This window comes from Camarhynchus parvulus, chromosome 9 (assembly GCF_901933205.1).
Source record: "Camarhynchus parvulus chromosome 9, STF_HiC, whole genome shotgun sequence".
NCBI lineage: Eukaryota > Metazoa > Chordata > Aves > Passeriformes > Thraupidae > Camarhynchus > Camarhynchus parvulus.
The window spans coordinates 9,343,802-9,367,054 of record NC_044579.1 but is presented as its reverse complement, the minus strand read 5'-3'; the positions used below and the strand labels follow the sequence as shown (position 1 = coordinate 9,367,054).

Genomic DNA, 23,253 nt, shown 5'->3' with positions numbered 1-23,253 from the left:
ATATATATAAATAAAGTTTGGAGGGACATGTTAGCTTTAGTACTTTCTGTTCTGCAGATGAAAAAAACCTAAGCCTTTTGCTGTACATAATTTTAGTGTAACTGAAGAATGCTGAAAATATTAAAAATGAAAACAAAGCCCAAGCTGAAAATTTTACTGTAAATGGAAACTATGGAAAAAATGGTGAGCTGGCTGCTTGATGTAAGAACTCTGGTACTTTGGGGAAATCAGATTTCTTTTCCCAAAGAGTCTGGAACTGTCAGAAGTTTCTGATTTCCCAAATAATAGACTCTGGTAGCTTTTATGGATTGTGAGGACCAATTTTTGCTATTAATTTTGTGCTCATACTAAAGTCTTGACCATGTTTGAGAGAGTGCAAATTGGGACCTGTAATTGGCCATTAGTCCAATTAAATAATTTTGAGCTCAGCTAAACTGTGAATATATTCAGGTGCAGCCAGTACTGTTGTCTCTGCTGTCTCTTAAATATTTGCTCTTGTTTTCTTGTGAAGTAGCTGCTCTGTCTGTGATTTCTCTGCTTCTGTGAACTGCATTGGATGAGGGGAGGCTTTCACTGAAGTTTCCATGGTCATTGAAAAGGAAGCTTGTCATATAAATTATTGGGATGTTCCAGGCATTGTGTATCCTGCTTTTCTTATGATCATTGATTGTGTGTTGTGTTATTTTGATTAAAAAATTCATTTCCTTTGTATGAAAAGAAAAAAGGGCAGTTTTCAGTGAATAATCTGGCAACACTGAGCTTATGCATATGTAATGGAGATGAAATTCAAGTAGGTGAAATTCTGCCCATCCCTACAGTACAGGGATAATTTCCATACATGGAATTTTTAATTGTGCCTTGTGGAATGGGCTTGTACATTGGTCTCTAGAGCAAGTGATTCTGCTTGTGTTTTACACACCCTTAGAGAACAAGGAAAGCTCCTATGTGGATACTCAGTCTCAGCAGAGGAATGTATCTGTAGGAGGGAACGCGGTGAGCTTGTGTGCTGCTCTGTTTGCAGACATTTAAATTGAAACCAGTGAGCTTGTATCCCTCTGCTGCTTCCATTGTAGAGCATCAACCTACAAAGTTTTGTCTTCTTGGCAGAGCAAATGTTAGTGTAGTGTTTGTACAGAAACGGTTTTCTTATAAAGATGTGCTTTGAAGAGACTGAAGGTGATGAGAACTGAAGTCAGATACTTAAACTGATTTAGCTTTTATTTATTTCCCTCTTCCTTAGGCTACAGTTCTGCATGAGTCATTTGTCATGGAATGAAGTTGTGGTTGCCACCATGGGGTTGGGGTTAAAGTAGAGGAGACTTTGAAGGAGAGGAATTAATATAAATTTGTAAGATATTGCTTGCATAAATAACAGAAAACAATAGTATTTATACCCTCTTACAGTGCAGTTATCTAGAATAATACATACAGTAATGCTGTAGGGGCATGGCTGCCATTCCACTATACATAGCTGACTTGTTCTTCTGTTTTATCAACCTCATTCTTGGTGAGCAGCAACGTATCCAGCGAAATGGCCGATGATGCTTGGATGGGTGAGCTCCTCAGCCTCATTGGGCTCTGGTACATAATGGGGTTAATCCCATTTCTCATCCCATTCATGACAAAGAGCTTGGAATTTTCTGCTACAGAGTTTCTGAAAGAGATCCTGCTGGAGCGCTGCCGAAGGGCCTTGATAGGCTTTGTGGTCCGATAGTTGCAAGTGATGTATCTGCTGAAAGCCTCCCTAAATGTTTTGTTGAAGAGTGTATATACAAGAGGGTTCACTCCTGAGGATACATACCCTATCCAAACAAATATCTCCAAAAGCTTTTGAAAAACCTCCTTGTTGCAGGAGTTGCACAGAACTGAGCTGATGTTTGTTATGAAGAATGGGCACCACATCAGCAAGAAAAGAAAAAACACAATCCCCAGAACTTTTGACGCCCTTTGTTCATTGGTTATCGTTTGCATGGACTTCCTCCCAATGGTGGATGTCCTGCCGATAGGCATGTCACTGGACAAAGTCTGGTCCTTTCTGGAGCCATTTAGCATGGCCACCTTTTCTGGTGAGGAGGCAGGTGTTGTGTCACGCTGAAAAACTGTGGACACTGTTGACCAGGTGAAGCGCTGAGGCGGCTTGTTGATCAAATAGGCCTTTTTGCGCAGCACTTGGATTGTCAGTAAATAAGTGACGATCATGATAGCGAGGGGAATGAAGAAGGAAGCCACTGATCCGTACAGAATGAAGTAATGAAAACGATCAGGCGTCAGGAAACACGTGATGTTTGTAGAGGTGCCATTTCCATCCTCAATGCCTCTGATAGGGACTGGAATTGCAATGCCTGTAGGAGAAAAAACAAGTGCTTCAGCAGAGGGTAATCGCTTGCAATCGCTTCACTGAGCCTGAAGCCTCGGGGTTTCTAAAGAAAGGTAATTCCTGAGCTCTGGAGCAGGCACAGGAACACAACGTGAAGTGTGGAGAGCATCACATGGGTAATTGGGCAAACAGTACTTTGTAAGACTTGGCAGGCTGAGCTTTAACAGAGTGCCCTTTCTAAGGAGATTGGGCCTAACTCATAGAGATTGAGGAAGCAGTATGAAGTTGCCAACTTTTCAAGTGTAAAACACATGAATTGCTTTGACTCTGGTTATTAGAATTAGTATGGCTTTTCCTCCAGTGAAATATGTTTCCCTAATGCCATCTCCCCCTTTTTTTTTCTCTTCCCCAGGGTAACCTTTGCACTTTTTGAAGGGCAGTTTTGTAAATACATAAATCTTGTCTTTCCCTCTTCTATTAACCACATCAAGTGACTGGACACAGACAGCTGATTTTTTTCACCCTGCTCGACTCTTTCATATATACAAGTAGCAAAATAGTTGCCAGAATTATGCAGTGTGTGTTTGAGATGGATTTGTTGTTTAAAGTCTCCTGCATATTTAAGAGTGTTTAAATGAGGCTGGCTAGCTCTGTAATTCACCACTCGTTTAAAAAAAACGTTAACAGTCTTGTCTTTTAAATGAATTTTTTATAACCACTAAATTACAGTCAGCACTTCATTTGCCAGCAGTCTGACATTACAGCAAAAACAACAGGTTCCTTGCTGTCTGGTGAAGGTGATTTGTGCAGTTTTCTGATACCACTTAATGAGATATAGGGATTTACTGTATTCCTCTGCTACTCGGCTTACTGAAGTAGGTTTAAAGCAGCAAGAGCAAAATGGGTTACCTTTCAGCAACTTGATCCCTTTCTTAATTAGAAGCACACCTTCAGATACAAAAAGCATTTAAAATAAAGATTGAACCAAATTAACCTTTGATTTGGAGAACCTAGCTCAACTGCAGAGTAGTTTTATGTTAGATAAAAAGAAATTGAAAAGTACAGTGCTGTTTAATGGCAATAAATCACACATTAAAAGGTCAACTTGTGAGTGTCTTGTCATGCTAAGTTTTTTTTTTTGGGAGGAGTGGGGAGTTGGTGATAGAATATAGATAGGAGAAAAGATGCTATCATCACAGCTCTTCCAGAATTTTTTTCAACTCAGAAATTTGGGGTTTGCTTTAGCCAAGAAGGTGGCTGTACCCATTCTCCTATGCATCTCTGGCCTTCATAATCCAGAATAATTTTGTTTGGTCTTGCACACAGAGCATACAGCACTAAGGCTGTCTGAAGTATGTATTAAATTATTTGAATTACATGTTTTCACTTCCTTAGCTCATTTAACAGATTCATTTTTTAAGCATTAAAGATAGATGACATGCCACATGCACATGACAGAGACACTGATACCTTAGAAGTTTGTATGTTGGTATAAACTTCTTCATTTAAACTGTTCAAGGTTTGTTGTTTTGATTGTTTGGGGGTTTTTTTGTTAGACATTAGCCTTTCTGTATGCTGTCTCAGCCTTCAGTGTTAGCCTGGATGTTACCAGCCACTGATTCATATCTTTGCTATAAATAATTGACCCTTTTGTACTTCCTTTATGTGAAATTTTACCAACATCTGTCCAAGTCTTAAAGTTGTGTTTGGGACAAAATATAGCACCACAGGAACACGAAATCTTGTTTTCCCAGGAGATGTGCATGCATGATCTGCATACTAATACTGTGCATGCAGATATTATTTTCTCATTTCTGAGCTTTCAGGACCATGAAGAGGAGTGATGATTAATACTCTGACTCAAAATCCTTGGCCTTTCTGGTGAACCTAATAAGGAGCAGTGGTTCAGGCAAATTTTTATGATGTAGCTATGTATGATCCAAGAGGTGGACTTCGACCAGCCTGAGTGTTACGGTCCTCCAATCACTAGTACTTGGCCAAATTTTCCATTTTCCCCACATTTCACCTATTGTTTTGGACATGAAAAGCTTCTGTGTTCCTTTTCCAGTCTCCAGGTCCCACATACCTATTGAAATGAGCCAAACCACGATGATTTTGATGATTGTTGTAGCCCATGAATTGTACTGGCTGGCCTGGATTGGCTTTTTTATGGCAATGTAGCGGTCCAGGGAGATGGCACAGAGGTGCATGATGGAAGCTGTGGAAAAGAGGACATCAAGGAACAGCCAGATAGGACACAAGGCAGTTGGTAAAGGCCAGGTATTGTCTGAAAGAGAAGAAAAAACTAATTAGAATCTAAGCTTTTTGAGAACTTTCAGTGTGTCATTTTCCTGTGGCATCAGTATGTTTGAAAAGTTCATAGTACTACAGGAACTGAGCTTTGTCACTGCCTCAGATGGGTTCTGTCTTATATTGTAATTAGCTCCTAACTGGCATGGTTGTTGCCATCATATTCATCAGGCTACTTGTGTGCTATAAACCTTTCCCTGTCTTTTTGTCTTTTTGTGGCAAGGACTCTGGATTTAAAAGTTTATTAAAAATGGACCGTGACTGTTTGGTTCTTGTGAGCCTACTGTTAAATGATTATTTTCAGCTGTTTCTCATGGTAGAAGTTGATCTACTAAATGTATTTTCCTCCCTTAGAGAATTCTGCTGTACTCAATCAGTAAGTACATTATTAGTATTGCCAGGGAAATCAATTCTTTGTTGAATGACGATTAGGGGAAAAAAATTGCATTTCTAGTAAATCAGATTTGTTTTAATTTCCTTGGTCAGCATAAATAGACCTGTGTGCTGAGATTACAAAATGAGCTGGACTTTTGTAATGTTCAGTCTTATCACTGTAGTAACATTGCAGCCATTTGAGATTTAAAACATTTTTTCGTAACGTGACTGATAGATGGAGATGATAACGGTGCTGCTTTGACTTGAATTATAAACTCCAGTGGATGGAAAATTTTATGAAGACAAACATAGCAAGTACTTGTCTGCACTCTTACCTATGCTGGGAAACCTTCTGTGTTAAACAAAGAGAATGGATGGATGGAGCCCTGAACTGAACCTCAGCCATCCCCAAAGCAGAGGACTCCAGGTGAGGGTGACATAGGCAGTGAGGCAGAAGGGGAAGAGGCAGTCTGCTTTCAATTTATTAACCAGAAAATTTTAGTATCTGCCATAATTATTTCCTAAAATAGATTCTATCATTGAAATTATGCTTCAAGAAGCTTAGTCTATCAGGCAGGTATGAGAAAGTTGTAACTAGTAAATTATGAAACATTTACTCATCTTTAGTTTTCATGCCTAGACTTTTAGCTGGCTGTAAGGTACCATGCATTTCTGAAACAGATTTCCTTTAAAAAGAAAAACCAAAATGTATTGTGGCTTATGTAGCCAGCTGTAATTAAAAAAAAACCCAGTTAAAAGAAGTAACTGATTTGATGGGCTTGAAATGTTTTTGCTCACTCCAGAAAATTGACAGCTTCTTTTGACTTTGTAATGAGGGATTAGTTCAGGTAAAACATGAACAATAGAAAGTGCGTTCTACAACTTTAAGGATGGCAGATAACACAGCTGGATTTCAAGTGAACAGCTAATACTTCTTTTGCATAGTACTCGCATGCCATTCCCTGGATTATAACTGCTTTGAGTTCTGGAGAATCCCAGTGTAAGAAGTCTTTCCTTTTTTAGTTAATTTACTGTTTGTGGAAGAAAATATTTTGCAACAAAAGGCCCTTTTGCTTCTTTGAAATAAAGATACATTTAAACACTGATCTGATACAAAGCAGTCTTGTACATTTAACTTTTAAGAGCTTTTGTGAGTTGCCAAGTGCAACTGAATAGAGAAAGCTTTCCATTTTCTTTATTTTTGTCTATTTTTGTACTGGGTGCAGAAGGCAGCAGGTTATCACATTCGTGATTAGAGCATTATCTTCTGCTGTATTTGTGTGTACAAGATGCTGGTTTTTATCCAACAAAATCAAAGTAAACTTTAAATGCAATAACTGATAAGAACTGAAGATTATGGTTATTATTTAAATGAAACAAATATCACAAAACTGATACCTTAAAGTCCAGAAGAAGAGTCACACAGTTTTCTAGGATTCATTCTGTGGTGTATTTTGCTATAAGTTACTTTGATTTGTTGGTTACATCTACAAATGGAAGCTAGAAGCTGTGTCCATTGTTTGAGGCAATGCTCTGGGCTGAGTTCTTGTGCTTTACTGGTGAAGGTGGTGCTATCACTGTTGGCTTATTCTATTTATTTAGGATTAGGGAAATAATGGAATATTAATTTCCTTTCATGGCTCAGAAAGCATCTCTGACCCTTGAATTTGATGGTGACCTGCTTGGTTGCTGTCCTGCTTTATAATTCAGAATGTAAAATGAGTATGTCCTGCCAAGTAGTGTTACAAAGACATCAGCAGGTCATGCTCAGTTTGGACTGTTCTGATTCTCCTACTATGGATCTACATTGTGGAAGCAGACCGGAGCATTTACAGGGTAGAGATTCTCCACTCCCAATTTTCTTGGGAGCTAACAGGGATTGGATTTTTAAGCCTTTTTTTTAAATGCCTCAGTTACCTGACAAAGATGCCTGCCTGAAAATTTGTCTGGTTTCTCCAGCTGTCAGGTGGTATGAGTTAAAAAGAAATTCCTTCTACCTACAAACCTTGCCTCAGATCCTCCCAGCACTGTAGCAGTGCTACTCTTGAAGATTTTGCGTATTTTGAGTCAAAATAAGACCAAATACATGCTTTAAAATTTGTCTTGCACCTTTAGAGTAGTAAAATGAACTTTTACTGCAACTGTCTACCCTTGATTAATCTTTATTTAAGAAAAGCTTTATTTATAGGAAATACCTTAGAAATGTGTAATCCTTAAAACAAAGTACAGTATAGAAGAGCTGCTCTTGCTGTAACCCAAAATGTTTTCAGAAAGCTTAAGAGAAAGCACAGCTTGTGTACAAGTATAGTATGATTGAGAGAAGTCTTTAAATAGACTTGGAAACCATTTATTCTCCTGTTCTAGGGGGTACAGAAATGTGTTACCTGTAAAGGACCTTCTTGTTGTTATATAATGATGCTTTTGCTGAGATGGAAATGGATATTTTCAGTCACCATCTCCTTTAAGCCTAAGCTTCAATTTTCACACTGGTGTGTGTGTCTGCATTTGCATGTGCAGTGCTCACCCCCGTGTGCTTGGCTCCCTGGGCTGCCAAGGCCTGGTGTCTGCAGGCTGTTCTCTAGGATTTTTAATCAAAGTGGTTTTTTTCAATTAGGCTTACTTTCTGATAAACCCTTGATATCTTTAGATTTGAGATTGTGGAGAGTAGTCCTCGATTAAAGTTTTCTCTGGCAGTTTGCACTAGCAAGAAGGGAAAATTTGTTGTGGTTATCGTCAGTAATGGGGGAAGATTAGGACTGGTTGCTTGCGATAGATTAAAATAATGGTTTGCAACCTAGGATAATGAGCATTGCTTTCTGATTTTAAGTGGATGATTATTAGGAGGAGAGAATGTATTTTTAAAAATGGTACATGTGTTGTTTTCAAGTAGCCCATTGCCCACCAAGCTGTGGACATCAGACTTCTTCCTGCTGCAGGCTTTGCAAATGGGAGAATCTCTCAAGTTTGTTTGCTAATTTCACTATTCAGTGAATTTCAGTAGTGCTGAATGTTAGAAATTTGGGTAACTCTTTGGAAAGCTAGATTTCAGAGAATGCAGTTATCTCCTAGTGGGCACTCTTTTTTTTTTAAGAAATGAGAAATATTTAGCAAGCTGTAAAAGCTATGAAATGTTTATGTGTTCTGACACTCACACTCCTAAATTAAAATTGTTGTGTATGCTTGTACCAGAGTACATTTTGGTTGCTCTGCTGAGAATAACTAAAGTGCTGCTCATGGCATACACCTGCAAGTGAGTTTACAGATTCATTTATTTACTTAGTTTTAAAGGGGGCCGCTCTTTATTATAGATACAGTCAGTTTCTGAAGATTTTTTTGTGAATGTTCTGTCAGGGTGTGGAGCCAATGCCTGTAGCAGATTTTGATTTTGAAGACCCTGTGACACATTAGTTTGTACAGTCAGGATCTTAATGTGACTGCACTTCTGTTCACACCTTTTCCTTCAAATCATCTCCACATAATTAGATATCAGTCCCAAATCAGAAGCATAATATTTGTACTCTGTATCTAGAAGCTGCACCCAGCTCTTTCATTATTATGGAAACATTCCTGTGTGGAGGTGCCAGGAGGCTGGATTTAGTTTGCTGTCTGGCTGTCAATGACTTCTTTGTTCACATAGTTGTCTGGCTAATGTAGCTTCAAGATTTAGACTTGTTATGTATTTAATGTCTGTTCTGTCTCCATTCCAGTAACTCCTCATGTTTTGCTCATGCTTTGAACTTCTATAAACACCTCAGCATCTTCTCCCAGTTGGTGAAGAGGCAAAGCAGTTTTTCTGGTTGGCTGCCAAAGAGAGACTTGTGTGCAAGAAATTTCAGTTTTAACCACTGCTGTGTGGAAGGCAGGTTGTGGTCTTAATCAATTATAATTGATTTTACTACTTTCTGGTAAATTTCCTGCACTATGAAAGACATTTTTGTTTGACTTTTGAATTAAGATTCCTAGCATGCTTTAAACTGTTGTAACCAGGGTTTAGCAGTGGATTAATTGAGAGATTAAGGAGCAATGGAGTCCTTATGAAGTTATAAAGGAAAGATTTGTTAGTCTAGCAGAATTAAAATAATAATAAAATCCAAAACAAGAGAACTCTACCACTACCAAAAACCTACTCCACAAAATCCAGGATTTGCCTTTCCTTTATATTGATTGCTAGTAAACACTAGTACTTTTTATGGCTAGTAACTTAATTGTTGTTAGTAATGAGACCTGTGGCAGGCACTAAACAGTTACAGCATCCATGTGTAGGTATGGAAATGCATATCTGCTTCTTGCCTCCCACTCACGTGCACATTCATGACATACCAATGTTTTCTATAAGTGGCTGATGTTTTTTTGAGTTAGAAATCACTGTCTCAGTTACGTACATTCAGTTTTCTTTTTAGAAACTATTGCTTTGGGGAAAAAAAATCCCTGTTCTATGATCTCAACACTGAATTCTGACCTCCTGTTCACAATTCTGTTTAGGGAATAGAAGTTCGTAACACACAGAAATTCTCAAGGTATTTAATGAATGAATAAACACATTGGTTAATAAAGTGATACCAGTTTTCTGTACAGAAACTAATGATGGCCTTTCTGAAATATAGTTTGATTGTGTTTGCTTGTTGCTCAGGCAACTCTTAGAGTCTGACCTAGGAAAAATGAACTCCTGAAGCCTGTCTTAGGACCCAGTGTACCTTAAAGGTAATTCTATAAATCATTAAGTTTCTTTAAAAACCTGTCTCATTGATTTTTTTCCTTTTATGATATGAAAATAAACAATTTAAAATGTATTCTTAAAGAAAATTTAACAGTACAAGAGACAGACTTTCCCATGGAGTTGCCTCTAATTAGTTGTCAGAAGCAGTATCAGAAATAAAGCTGTATGTGAGAGGCTGTGGAAAAATCATGCTTGTTCTGTAAGGACTAACGAGAAAGAAAATGTCACATCCAATGTTTGTTCAAGTGAAAAAGACCTATTTTATTTCATATGAAGCAGACTAAATGACAAATGCTTATCTCAAACATTAGGTACTTGGATTGAGGCTTCCTTGGCTTGACAGATGATTTACTTGTGATGTCTTATGAACCTGTGGCTTTCCCCAGGGTGGGAGGAAATCAGTTTCTCTGAAAGCAGTGCTGATAAAGTTTGTCATCACTGATAGTGCCAGGGACCAGCTCTGACTGACCATGTAAATATATGACTGCTCATGGAGTCTATACTCAGATAAAATCAGGTGCGTTACTCATAGACAGTTCAAAACCCGTTCAGTGTACTAAACAGATATCTAGCCTTGATTTCAAGTTTTTTTAAGAGAATACTGTCTGCAATTAGTGTAATATGATATAGCAAATACCAGCATTGTGCTATGTTGTTAAAAATATATTATACTGTACAAAATGTAATTCCCTGTGCTTCAGCTCATATTTGAATATTTTTAAGTCTTGCATGATTTTTGGATGGTTTGTTTCAAAGGAAAGAATATCCACATTGTTGTACTTCCCATAAAGACATTAAGCTGTATTAAGGTGAGAGGAAGAGAAGATTTAGCATCCCTCGTCCAAGTGATTTTTAAAATTGTAACGCTGGAAAGCAAACAACTTTTCTTTTTAAATTAGACCTCCCAGAATTGTACCCCATATGCAAACCTGATGAAACAAACATGCTGCGCTTACCAAATAATATCATGAGAAGGGCAATTGGCATCACAAACAGACCCACGAGCAAATCTGCCACCGCCAAGGACGTCAGAAAGTAGTTGGTAGCATATTGCAACTTCTTCTCCAGGGACACCGCCAGAATGACAAGTATGTTCCCCCCGATGGTGGGGATTATCAGCAGGAGGATCAGCAGTGCTGCCCAGTGCACTTTGTTTCCTTGTTCCTCACTTTGGTAGTCCTGCTTGGGTGCTCCTGTTACTGAGAGAGGCGACAGAGATCCATTGCCAGCTCCAGGTCCGTTCAAGGAGTGTAAAGGATGGGACATTTTTGTGTGCAGAGGAATGTCTTCAGGGGCTGTCTTTTGCGCAGGAGTTGCGTACGATGTAAGAGTTCTCTGTTCCTCTCTGGTCCAGGATGGTCCTGAAGATAGGCCAGCATGGTCAGTATAGTGAACTGGTCATCTGCTATTTCGAGGTACTGTAACCATGTCCAAGCTGGTATCCACTTCTTTTATTCTGTGCCTTGCTGGGCGCAAAAGAGTTTTAAAAATGCAAGTCCTGTCTTGTGTCCATCTCTGGTCGGTGAGGTTCAGGGGTCTGGTCTCCCCTTTATAGCAATGTTCAGATTTCAGAAGACTAAAAGGAAAAAATCAGTAGCTGTCAAAAATAAGCAGTGCATTAGCTTCCTTTTTTTTTTTTTTCTGCAGCAGTAAAGAGTGATAGATGAATCTGAATGCAAAACAATTCCCTTTAGGTGCAGTCTATGTAGATTTGCTCCTTCTGAGTACAAACTGATGCAGAGGCAGATGCTCGAGTTGTGTATGTGCAACTCCTCCTCTCCCGAGTGTCTCGTCTCCAGCAGCATGTGCGTAGGCAGACAGCAGTTCCCATATTTCCCCTTATTAAGAATCCTATTTCTCCTCAGAGGGTAACCCCAAAAATATCTTCAGAAATTATGTATGAGGTTTCCGTTTTAATCTCAGCACTTCCTAATTTATCAGGTGAGGGTCAGGAAGCTGCAGACAATAAAACACTGCTGACAGTCTCAAGGGGACCATAGAGATTTATCGAACTGAGACATCTAAATTTACTCCTTACTTGAAGGGGTCGGGGTGAGTAAAATGCTTGTTTTTGTAATCTGAGCAAGGCTTTTATTAAGCACAGCCCGTTCTCTCCTGTCTTTCTCTGTCTCTGTCAACCCTGCTAAAGACTTAAGGCTTGCATTTCCCCCTTCAAGCAGAGACTCAAACAGCTGTCCCCACATTAGGCTGAACAAATGCTCAGTTACTGAGAAGATTTCATGTGTTGCAGTTTTCAGGTGAAGAAAGCCTTACCTCTTTCTCTTGCATTTTAGTAGAGTTCACTTTGCATCCAGGAAGATCCTTTATAATTTTCTTTTTCATCATATGGTGGAAGTTGAGATTTTTCACTACTTTCTGGAAAACAAGTTGTTCATTTGCTTTTGGCTTCTATAATATTTCTGAAGCTTGTCTCTTAGTGTGCTTTTTTTTTAGCACATTTCTTCTATCACGAAGATTAAGATTTTCTATTTTGGGAAAACTGTGTTTCTTCTCATTCAGGTATTTTCTCCAACTCTGAAATGGAAGGGAAGAATAATTCTTACCACGTGTAAAAAAGGATAGAAATAAGATTGTGTTCGCTTTTGCTGTTCTTTAACTTCCATTCTTTGCTGATTCTGCTGAGATGATCAGCAGAGTCTGTGTGCAGTTCTCTCTTTGTTCACAAGCAAAGCTCGCAGTTTGCTGCTACCCTTGTTCCTTGAGTGACTCCTTCCAGTGTATCCAGCTCCAGTGTTTGGAAAGCAGGGAAGGGAGTGGGTGGGGGGTTTGGAAATGAGACAGAGAGGGTTAATTGATTCACTGCTCCAGCACTAGAGTGTGTGCTCCCTGGAGCTGGATCAGGATGTGCAGGTCCTGGAAATGACCCTTCACACTACAGCATTCTGTCTCTGTGCACCGTAGTGTGTCTGTCTGTCTGTCTGTCTGCTGCTCGCTCTCTGGGCTCTCTTGCTCACTTGCTTTCTGGATGGAAGCACAGTTAACCCTAAAAAGTTCTGCAACCCTGCAAAAACTCCAGGTTTTTTCTTGCCTAACTTTATAAAAGTATTGTCTAGCACAGTTACTTTAAGTGTGTGCACTATTACTTTAAAACTTTCCTTCTGCAGCTGCTTTTTATTATCCTGAGTGTTCTCTTTTGTTACCTTCCAACTTCCAGTCAGATGGGTGTATAGCCTCAGCGTCATCTTATAGTTCTGCATTAAAATGGAAATAGAGTTCACTTCCAAGGACATTAGCTGCAAAATTGGGTAATAAGTCCTTGAGTAAAGGCCAGAAGAGACCGTGAGATCATGGTTTGAAACTCTGTATGACACCAGCTATTACATTCCATGAATTGCTAGTGCTTACCAGCCTTGAGCTGGAAATCAGGTCCTCAGTGAACTGTGCATCAATTCATATTTCTTTAAAAAAGGAAAAAAAATGTTTCTGGAATGCAGGTAATGTGGGGCCAAAGAGAGAGGACTGCTGTCAGAAATTAACAGAAATACTTAGTATATTCAGATCATACAATAGAATTTTCAGTAGCTTTTACTTGTTCCTTACTTTTCCTGTTTAAAGGAAACAGTCAATAAGATTGATTTACAACTGAGAGTTGATTTTTTTATTAATCAGTAAAGTATACATTACAAAAATAAAGCCAGCTATTGTAACAGAGTTTCCTTATCTGGCCACCTCCCTATTATCACCACTGACAGTACTGAGAGAGCAGAGCACATGAAAACAAATAAAAAGTGGAAACTGAGACAGGGCAATACCTTACTTGGCTAATGGGCATTTGGATTCAGTTTTTCTTAAGCTCCACTATGTCTAATCAAGTTCTGGTTTAAATTTTAAAAATCTTGAAGGATATCCTGACATTAATCTAGCTGTACTTGAAGTTTTTACTGCAGATTGTTCTGATGAAAGCTAATGAATACATTTATATCTAATTGAAAAGGAAATTATTCTTAAAATACATATAAAACCAATTATCTTAGGAACTTGCGGAAGATGATACAAGTTTAGTGGTAGATTGGCTTGCAAGCATTTTTACCTCTTTGGTGCATTGTTTAATTTCAGAGAGATGAAAAACATACCTGCCCTTTATGATGTTTTCTGAACTTTACCAGGTTTGAATCAATTGAGAAACACATCCTGCTTTATATCCATTACAGATCTGCAGCAGGTTCTTCGCTGTATTTTCTGGCCAGGCTTTTTGTGCAGGCCACTGTCCTGCCCCTGTGTCCAGATGTGTTAATGATGGTTAACCTTAAATCTTGCTAGACCCCACTCCTGGTCCACTGTAAACTGAATATTTGAACCAAAAATAGATACTATTTTTATTTCCCATCCCTTGCTGTTACTTCTGTTTTCAAGCTGCCAGTGTGATTTTATAGAGCCATGTCCCCATCAGATATGAGCTGTCTCTGGTGAGTGCTGTTCAGTCAGTACATATAATTTAAGTTCACTTGCTGTGCTGTACATGAGACAGTTGCAGGAAATTCCTGGTTTGGGAATAGCTGGGATCATTTTTGTCCAGAGAGAGAGACTGAATGTTTAGTCTACACTGAATATATCAGTTTGTTGCATTTTTCTCTGCAAGTTTTCTGTTTTCTATATATTTCCCTTTCTGTTGCACATCCTCTCCTTCAGAAATGACCACAAACTGTGTAGTTAATTTCTGCATTTCTCCTTCGTTAACTCATTCATGGATGAAATGAAACTTCTGTTAAGCTTTTTTTATTTTTTTTAATTGCCACTGCACCACTAAAACAACTTGTGGAAATAGTTCTGTATAAAATGATTAATTCATGACCAATAGTTTAAAAAAGTTATAAATATTTAGAATCTTTTGAAATATGACTGAGGACACTTAATGAGGACTTTGGAAGATATATTTGACATTGTTCTTCAATTCTCTGATGTTTCATTTTTCAATGAGTTGTATAGTCCTTAAATATTTAGACTAAAATATAAGTGCTTGTTAGTGATGCTTCAGATGCTTCCATTTTTAGTCTCAATCATGAGACCAGTGTGATGGTTTTTTTCAGTATTCTGTATCTTTACTTACTGATGCTACCATATATTTACATATATATAATTTCATGTTTAAAAATTGCTGAAATATAAAGAAAAATGGCAGTAATGCATTAACCTTGAAGAGTGCAGCTTACAGGATTGGAGATAAGCTACTCAAAGGATGGGGTTTTAACTGGTCTGTGATCTAAGACACTTGAAGTGGAATGTGCTCCAAGTTATGGCAGTCTGAGCTTTTAGTTTATCTTGTTGCATGCCTCCTGGGGAAAACAGATTACAGTGGATTGTTAAGAGCCAATGTAGCTCACTGTGATCCTCAACTTTCAGTAGCCCAATAGGGCTCTTGAAGGCAAAGCCTAATGAGAAATACAATATCTGCAGATGTTGCAATTGTAAAGACTTTCAGAAAAAAAACAGTTTAGGTCAACACCAGAAGGAATCTGACCACCTTCTGTGTCCGGTTGAGCTGGGCGGGCTTTTCTCGTATTAGTCTGTGCTAACAATCAACATCCTGGTTTTCATTCTGTTAATTTTTGCACTGAAGGCTTAAGAAAGGTTTTCTTTCATCTCTCTTTGGAAGTAATGAAGAATTCAAAATTATCTTTGGTTTCTCAGAAATTCTAGGCTACTTACAAGCTAAGTTTCAGCTTTTTATGGAGAGAATATGGCATTTATTTTTTTTTATATATGTCCTTATATATATGAAAGAAATAACAGCACCAGAAAGGAGTTCAGAATTGAGGCTAAGGCAGTTGGGCTGGAGTCAGGCAGCTCCTCTGTGTTTTCACTGGTTCTAGTTTCTGGGAAGATTCAAAATCCATAGTGTAGGGTGTTTGTTTCTTGCAGAGGTTTCAAGAGTGACCAGTTGGTGAGTAAAACTAATAAAATGCCAGCTGTTATGTTTTGCTGAGAATCTCTTATTGCTGTCTTGCTGCATCTTTATTTTTCTTTATGATTTTGTTTGACTTCTGAAACAAACCAAACTTGGAGGAAGTCCTTCATCTGCAGCCCATTTATCACAACAGCAAAACTGATCGTGATGTAGGGTGGAAACAAAACTGTAGCTGACCACACTGTTGAAGTCCCATGGAAGAAACTTCTTGAGATTTTTGGCTTCTTTATTCATTTAGTTTCCTGGTAACAGAACGAAGTTCAAGCTAGTTATGATGTTGGCTTTTTTTTTGTGTACCGGTCTGGGTTCACTGACGTCTGTGGTTTCATGGCTTATGTAGGAGCAGCTGAGCAATTTTCAGATAAAATGAAGGAAATAATTGGGCCATTTTTTTGTCATCATTTTGCTCTTGTAGTAAAGTGTAATTGCAAAAGCACACTGCTTGAGTAAAACCAGTGTTAGGAAAAAAGGAAGGAACCAGTGCATTAAAGATAATTTGGTTTTCAAAAATAGACGTTGCCTATCTTTCTAAGATACACAGTCCAGTTTCAAGACATGCCTTAGGCTTTAATGTAGGAATTTTAAGATGAAATTACTGGACTGTGTTATGGGAAGGTCATGCTAGAGGACTATGGTACATTGCTTCTGTCCTCAAAATATATTAAATCTACTCCAGGCTTAGAATTTTTACTGTGACTTTAAAGATGGGAGAAAAAATTTGTGTCTGGAGATAAAATGTCCGCCCACTGAATCTCCAAAGGTTATTCTGGTATTTCATGTGATGTTATTTTCTGTGTTTAACTTGCAGTAATGACAGATATCTGCATTAGGACTGAGTAGGAGTAGAGGGTTGCTAAGTGTGAGTTGTGACAAACCATTTCTCTTTTTTAGGAGTGTTATTAAGATTTCTCACACTCTTCATTATTTCTCTCCATCTCCCACCAGTATGTGCTCCCAGTGAAGGGCCAGGGGAAGGAGAACATGGTCATGTTTAAACATAGTCCCCAACTGGATTACCAGATGGAAGTAACACCCATGGGAGCACAGTTGCAGCCTAGGACTGCTTATGAGGGTTTTTTAACTTTTCTTTTGATCACTTGACAGAATTGTGTTGGGTTTTATAAATTTTATGGAGTGTGGGTTAGGGTTTATATGGGCTGACCTTTGTCAACAATGTGTAGGACTTTGTAATTACAAACATCTCAGCACTAAAGGAGTAAACAAATGTTACCGCTTAAGCATTGATGCCAACAATGCTGTTGTGCACTGAGGTCCTGTTCCTCCAATACACACTTTTGCAAGACTCCCACTTTTTGATCTGCCTTCTAGATCTCTCTTAAGTGAGAAGACATTTTTTGAAGATTAAGGTTTTGAGAAAACTGAGGAACATGGTGGGACCCATTAAGTTGCTGCAACTCCCAAAGTGGATTTATGGAAGGCCTCCCATCAAAATGTTTGACTGTTTTATGGATAGATTTGAGATAAAAGTATTTCAAATAATCGGCACAAATAAATTAAGTCTGGCCAAGAATTCAAAAAACAATTAGTGTACATTAATCCTGATTTTATAATAAAAACTGTGTTAGAACTTCTGAGCCTGCAGACGCAAATATGTGTCCAAGTTAGTGACTCCATAAAATCCAGTTTTCTGAACTGGATTTAATGATTAATGCCTCAGAGTGCATAATCACATCTTTGCCAGAAAGTGTTTTTCTCTACTTTGGCTCACAATCTGCCTGTTTAACATTATCTGAAGTAAGGCAAACACAAAGGTGTTAAGGGTCTTTGTGCAAGAGCTGAAGTTTTCTGTGCAGCTGAATGCTTGGCCTCATTTATTATAGGATATGTGTCTCCTGGTCTCCACATCAGCTCATTTTTTAAAAAAACATTGTCTAAGCTGTTATTTGAGCAAGAGACTGATAGGTATTTTTAAATGTGCCTTTTAGTTTGTTGTCTTCACTCATAGGGCATGACAGAATTGTTCTGTTGCCCAGCTTTTCTCCCTTTCTTAACATTTGTCATCATGGCTTCATCTTAGAGGCAGCAGTTTCCAGCAGCTTGGTGTTTTCTTCTCTCTTGTGGATTGTTTTTTTTTGCTGCTGTTGAAGGCCAGGGGGGTTGTAAGGTGATGTTGGTAGGTGGGATTCTTTCCCCATGTGGATGCTTTGGGAAGATTCAGATGGAAGTGGTGGGTGCGGGGAAGATGTGGGTGCTTGCTGCCATTACTGCTGAGGCATGTCCTTATCAGTAGCCACTGGAGCCTGTGTGGTGGTGCTGCCTGTCTGTGGTCAGCTGGAGTAGCAGAGAGGAGTGCAAAGAGGAGTTCAGGACCAGTTGTCAGAGGAGACCATGGGAAAGTGTTGAAATGGGAATAGCTAGAGTAGAAATTAATTGATTACGTGTATAGAGTATAACTGAAGTATGAGTGTGTCATTATATGAACACGTTTTCTGTCCCCCATCACGATGAAAGAAGAGAATGAACTAGATTATTGCTCAAAGTCTTTTTGAAAAACCATATTCTATGGTTTTTCTCTCTCTTGAGTTCTTGAGTGCCTTGACAGGTACTGCTGCCACCCTCCACCCTCCATCTTTCAGTGTAGCAAATGTAAGAAAGCAAGCTAAAACTAATGTGCTCTTGCCTTCTTCCTAGGTACACTTTAGTCTGAAATCAGTTTACAGCAGAAGTAAATGGCTTGCAAGACTGCTTATAGGATTGTGAATGTGACAATTAAAATGCTAGTCTGGGCTGCAAGACACAGTGAGATAGCATGAAGAGCCAGATGATGTTCACCCTATAAACAGATATAATGAAATCACTTAGAATTTATAGTTTAACATCTTTCTTCTTCATGAGCTTTTACCTTCCAACTGCATTCCTGCATTCCTCTTCTGTTCATCATGCCATGAGACTCAGTATGCTGAAATTGGCAGTATTTGATATTATGGAGTGGTTTGTGTGGCATTAAAATTAAACCAGGGATAAATATGACCATGAAGACAGGTAGGATATCAATATATTAACACCCATGAGTTCTGCACTATTTCGGAAATACTCAATATTTACAAAGCTGTGTGCACGAGCAACAGATGCTTCTGGCTGTGGGAAATTAAGGCTCTCTTTCATCTTCCAGCACTGGGCTGGAAGTTTTGTTGCTGTAGTGACCAGCAGGACACTGGTTCCCAGCTGGTGAGGCATAGAGCATATATACTCATTTCAGATCTCTTAAAAGGCAGCAACAGTCCCAGGATGACACTGTAAGGAGGCAGCAGTAGACATTGCTCATAAACTGATTGGAAGTGTGTGTTGTATCAGCATTTCCTCCCGTGCTGTGATTTACAGCAGTAGGTGGGAGTGAGGAGGAGCTGGCAGAAGCCATGATTGCAAAAGGGAGTTTGGGACCCACCAACCTTGAAGGCTGATTGAATGCTGGAGGTGGGAAATATAGTACTGTGTGTCTCATGGAGGGTAAACCTCTGCTAATGGAAAGCCTGTCAAAAAGGCATTATTTCTGGAGATGAAGACTTCAGCCTCAATAGATGCATCATTCTGCTGGGTGATCTTTTAAAGGTGGAAAATAAGCACTAAGGAAGGCTTCAGTAGTGGGAACTGTGTGTGATTATCTGCAGTGATGGGGAAGTTTATGAATGTGTTTTTTAATCTCTTCTCTTCGCCCATTTGTTCCTCCCCTCTGGTTAAGTTTTGAGAAATGAAAAAACATAGTGTGGAAGAACAATTTGAAATTTTCAGGTATGAACAGAGTGAAGTAACCATATTTTAAAGCACAATACCATATTTTGAAGAACACTCATAATAAACAATATTCTGTTTTTGCCTTTCTCTAGGACTCCGGAGCAGTGTCCGAGCGTGGTTTCTTTGCTGTCAGAGAGCTACAATCCCCACGTGCGGTATGGGGCTGCCATGGCTTTGGGGATCTGCTGTGCAGGCACTGGAAACAAGGTGAGGGCCACAAAGAAGCATCTGTGGCCAAGACTGTTCCTGCTCCCTCCTGTGACATACACATTGTGTGCAGACATCACACATGCAGATGGATTTCTCACACATGTACACTACCAGCCAGCTGGAGTACAGCACTACTTTAAATTCTTTAACTTTTCTGGGCAGAGTTTCTTTTCCTGCTTGTACAGAATAGGTAAATTAGATTTTTTTTTTTATACATTACTGCCACATTCTTGGAATTTTGTCTTCAAAACTTTTCTTAGAGTTTTCTTACTGTCAAGTTTCCACTGAACTTTAAATGAATGTTCAGTACTCCAAAATCAATATTCCTTTGCCCTTGCAGTGCCAGTGAAGAGCAGGTGTTTTGCTTAACTTCTAGCTCTTTTCATCTTTCCTGTGATACATGATTCATAGAAGATCCATGTAGTAAAGCCAAGTGCAATGAAATTTAATTAAATATATTGTAGTTTCAGGAGTGTAATTAACAACCAGTACATTTTATGTATTCTCACTTTACAAGTATCAGTGAGGGTTAATTCTCATGGATGGTAACAGACCATTTATAGTAGGATTCCTGCTTCTGCTGAGGGAAGTGAGCACTCCTTGGAACAAGCAGCCTGTAAACTTGGGAATAACCTCCCTCTGCTTCTCCCACATGTGTATAATAATCTGTAGTGGTACAGAAATGCAATTTCAGAACAGGTGCACAGACAAAGTAATATGTCATGCTTCTGAGTCTTTGATAAATCTCTTGCTTATCTGTCTCATCTCTTCCTGTATTAAACATTTGGTCTGTGGCTCTTGCGTGAGCGCTCCCGAGTGTCGCTGGTGCTGCCAAAAGCACAGAATGCTGACGTGCACTGCCTGCCATCTTTAGTAGCTCAAGCATGCAGATTTGAAAGCAGATCTCAGAGTCCTATTTTTATCCAGGTCGCTTTATTCTCAAGTGGAAGGTGGAATCAAGGAGTTAGTTATTTTTAACCTGCTGCATCTGACAAGTTAATTTAAGTGGAAATGCTTTTAGTCGCAAGAATGAGTCTTGTTTTATTTCCAGATACATTGTATGATGACCTAAACCATCTGATTACACAGAAACATGTCTTCCAGAGTTTCTATTAGTAGGTTTTGAAGGCCCAAATAGATTCAGTTTTGGAGATCAGAAAGTTCAGCTTTTTGTCATAGTGGGTGTTTCATCCATGGTACTGAATGCTTGCCAAAGAGTGAATGAGTCACCTTCAGGTGAAGAAGTACAGCCTCCAACATAGCTCAGATGGCAAAAGCAGTCTTAATGAAGGCATGATGTTATTTTAGAAGTGGTTCTTTGAAATAATGTTCTGTATAAAATTAACTTGTTTTTAAAAGCCTTACCTAATGGAAGTAACACCAAGAGTGGTCTGAACTGGGAATCTCTTGCACTCTGCACTCAGCTACGTTTGCTCATCCTCAGTTTAAGTATGGACAGAAGGACACTCTGAACAAGAGATTACTTAAAAGATGCTAAATGCTACAGGTCCTAACAATAAAGTGTAAGGCCAAGAATTTGGAATTTAATGAGATGTATGCATCTATTGCTTATACCTGTTGTTTAGCTGTTGCCCTGTTTCTGCAGGTAGATCTTGTTCCATCCATCGATCACTTGTTTTTAGTGTTTCTTTTCTTTTTCTTCACAATTTTTAGATTAAAATCTACAGTAATACAGATTTCTGCTTCATTTGCCAAGAACAGGCAAAACATTTTTTAAAGTATATCTGATAGCATCAATCTGATAACCTTCCATTGGAGAATTGAATCCTGGCATTCTAAAAATAGTAGTATTAACTCTATGACTGTGTATTTCTTCATTTCTTTTAGGAAGCAATCAATTTGCTTGAGCCAATGACAAATGATCCTGTGAACTACGTGCGTCAAGGAGCTCTGATTGCATCTGCCCTTATCATGATCCAGCAGACTGAGATCACCTGCCCAAAGGTAGCATGTCACACCTCACGTGCCTCACATACCTCATGTGCCTCACGTGCCTCTTAGGCGGGAAATTGTCTTGGATGCCAAATCTTTAGTGCCTGGCACTGCATGTAAGCACTGGCAAGAGGCTGAACATGTCTGGTAAAGAGCCAGAGCTGAATGTTCAGTGGGAAGCTCCTGCTTGGATCAGAATATGTGCTCTGAATGATGGGAACATGCCTGATGGATGGCAGCATTCTAATCCTGAGCACTACAAGAATAAATGCTCTTCCTTAAAAGCTCTCAAAGCATCTTGTAATGATAGGAAAGTGACTGTAAAGACATTGGTTTTGATGATAGTAAGCTTAGTTTTGGATGTCATCACCATGCAGAGAGATTCTGTTACAGCAATGTTTCCTTTATAGTTAATTTTTCAGACATAACAACATCAGAACTTTCAGAACTGGCTTAGTGAGTTTATAACAAATACTCCATATTTTAATGGAGTTTTCTGTTCATAAGGTGAAAAGGGTTGCATATGCTGTGTTTAGCTTTTAAAAGTAGGTTCCCTGTGAGTGTGTGACAGGTGATGATATGCAAACATTTATACAGACTAAAAGTCCACATTGGAGAAGCTCTGAGGTTCCACATTTCACCTGCTTTAGTGAGTGCTGAGGCAGAGCAGTAGCTGGTACTTTGCTACTCATCTGCTGCATATTGGTTACTTTTATTGATGTCATTTTAGAAATTGAACTGTGATAAAAACAGACACCTTTTTACTGCATTTGGATGAGAAGAAGGAAAAAAACCTCTGTCCAGTGGCAGATTTTACTTGGGAAAGTCAGAGAAGGAGATCTACAAATGCAGGTGTTTGGGTATTTCTAAGTCACGGAACATGAAAATTTGCTGGCAGACAGTTTGTTCCTTCAAATTATTTTTTTTTTTAAAGAAAGAAAAATGTTAGTTTTCACTGAGCAGAATCTGGGAATGTTGTTTATATTATCAGAATTGTAGTTCAAGTGAATAAGCCAAGAACAGTAGTTCACTTGAGTAAGCCAGTGGAGAGAACAGTAGATTTCTGTTAGATCCCCCTGTCCTCCAAGATACAAAGTTTCTGTAATGTGAAGTTGAATTATCTCTCTGTGGAAAGAAATTAATTGTTGTTTTTATTGTTTGTTCCTTGGTCAGGTGACTGGAATGCCAGGCCTCAATGTAGGAGATCAGGTTTAATCATTCTGTGTTGCTCTAGTACTGGACAAATTATACAGCTCTCTTGTGCCTCAGTTTCCCAGCAGAAAGAATTAATGATTTATATGTGAAAGGACATTATGAGGATTGATTCATTTTAGTTTGCAAAGCACCCTAATCCTTTTGGGATGGGAATTACAGTCTGCTCTGAATCAGTCAGCCTTCCTAAAACATGAATCACTTTCTGAGTCTGCCTGTTGGAGTTTCTGGCTTTTTGAGATGATAGGTGAAAGACTCTGTTTGTCCTAAAGAAAAATGTGGGTAGGAAAATAGCTAGTGAAAACATGGATTATTTGAGGTGTGTAATAAGGCAGATCTCTTTTCCCAAAGAGGCCTGAAAACCTTGACTTCCAAGTCATATGTGATACTTCTGCTTGATAAAAGAGTGGTTAAAATAGTTGGCCAGCAAATACAGGATGAGATGTATAGTTTGAGAGTCAGTGGCTTGTTTAAAAATGG

The 23,253-nt window shown here is 38.8% G+C and overlaps 2 protein-coding genes across 2 annotated transcripts in view; one reads left to right on the top strand and one right to left on the bottom strand.

Moving 5' to 3' along the window:
• The window catches only part of PSMD1 (proteasome 26S subunit, non-ATPase 1), a 64,885-nt gene that overhangs the window by 23,930 nt on the left and 17,702 nt on the right, over positions 1-23,253 (top strand). The window contains exons 17-18 of the mRNA XM_030954130.1: positions 19,491-19,605; positions 21,457-21,573. Of these exons, the coding sequence (XP_030809990.1) occupies positions 19,491-19,605; positions 21,457-21,573 (232 nt within the window). The remainder of the gene's footprint in view (positions 1-19,490; positions 19,606-21,456; positions 21,574-23,253) is intronic.
• HTR2B (5-hydroxytryptamine receptor 2B) lies at positions 1,220-12,115 on the bottom strand. The gene is made up of 4 exons (XM_030954131.1): positions 11,994-12,115; positions 10,676-11,316; positions 4,404-4,604; positions 1,220-2,342 (listed from the first exon to the last, which is right to left on the bottom strand). The coding sequence occupies exons 2-4, from the start codon at positions 10,983-10,985 to the stop codon at positions 1,462-1,464; spliced, it is 1,392 nt and encodes a 463-aa protein (XP_030809991.1). The 5' UTR covers positions 10,986-11,316; positions 11,994-12,115; the 3' UTR covers positions 1,220-1,461.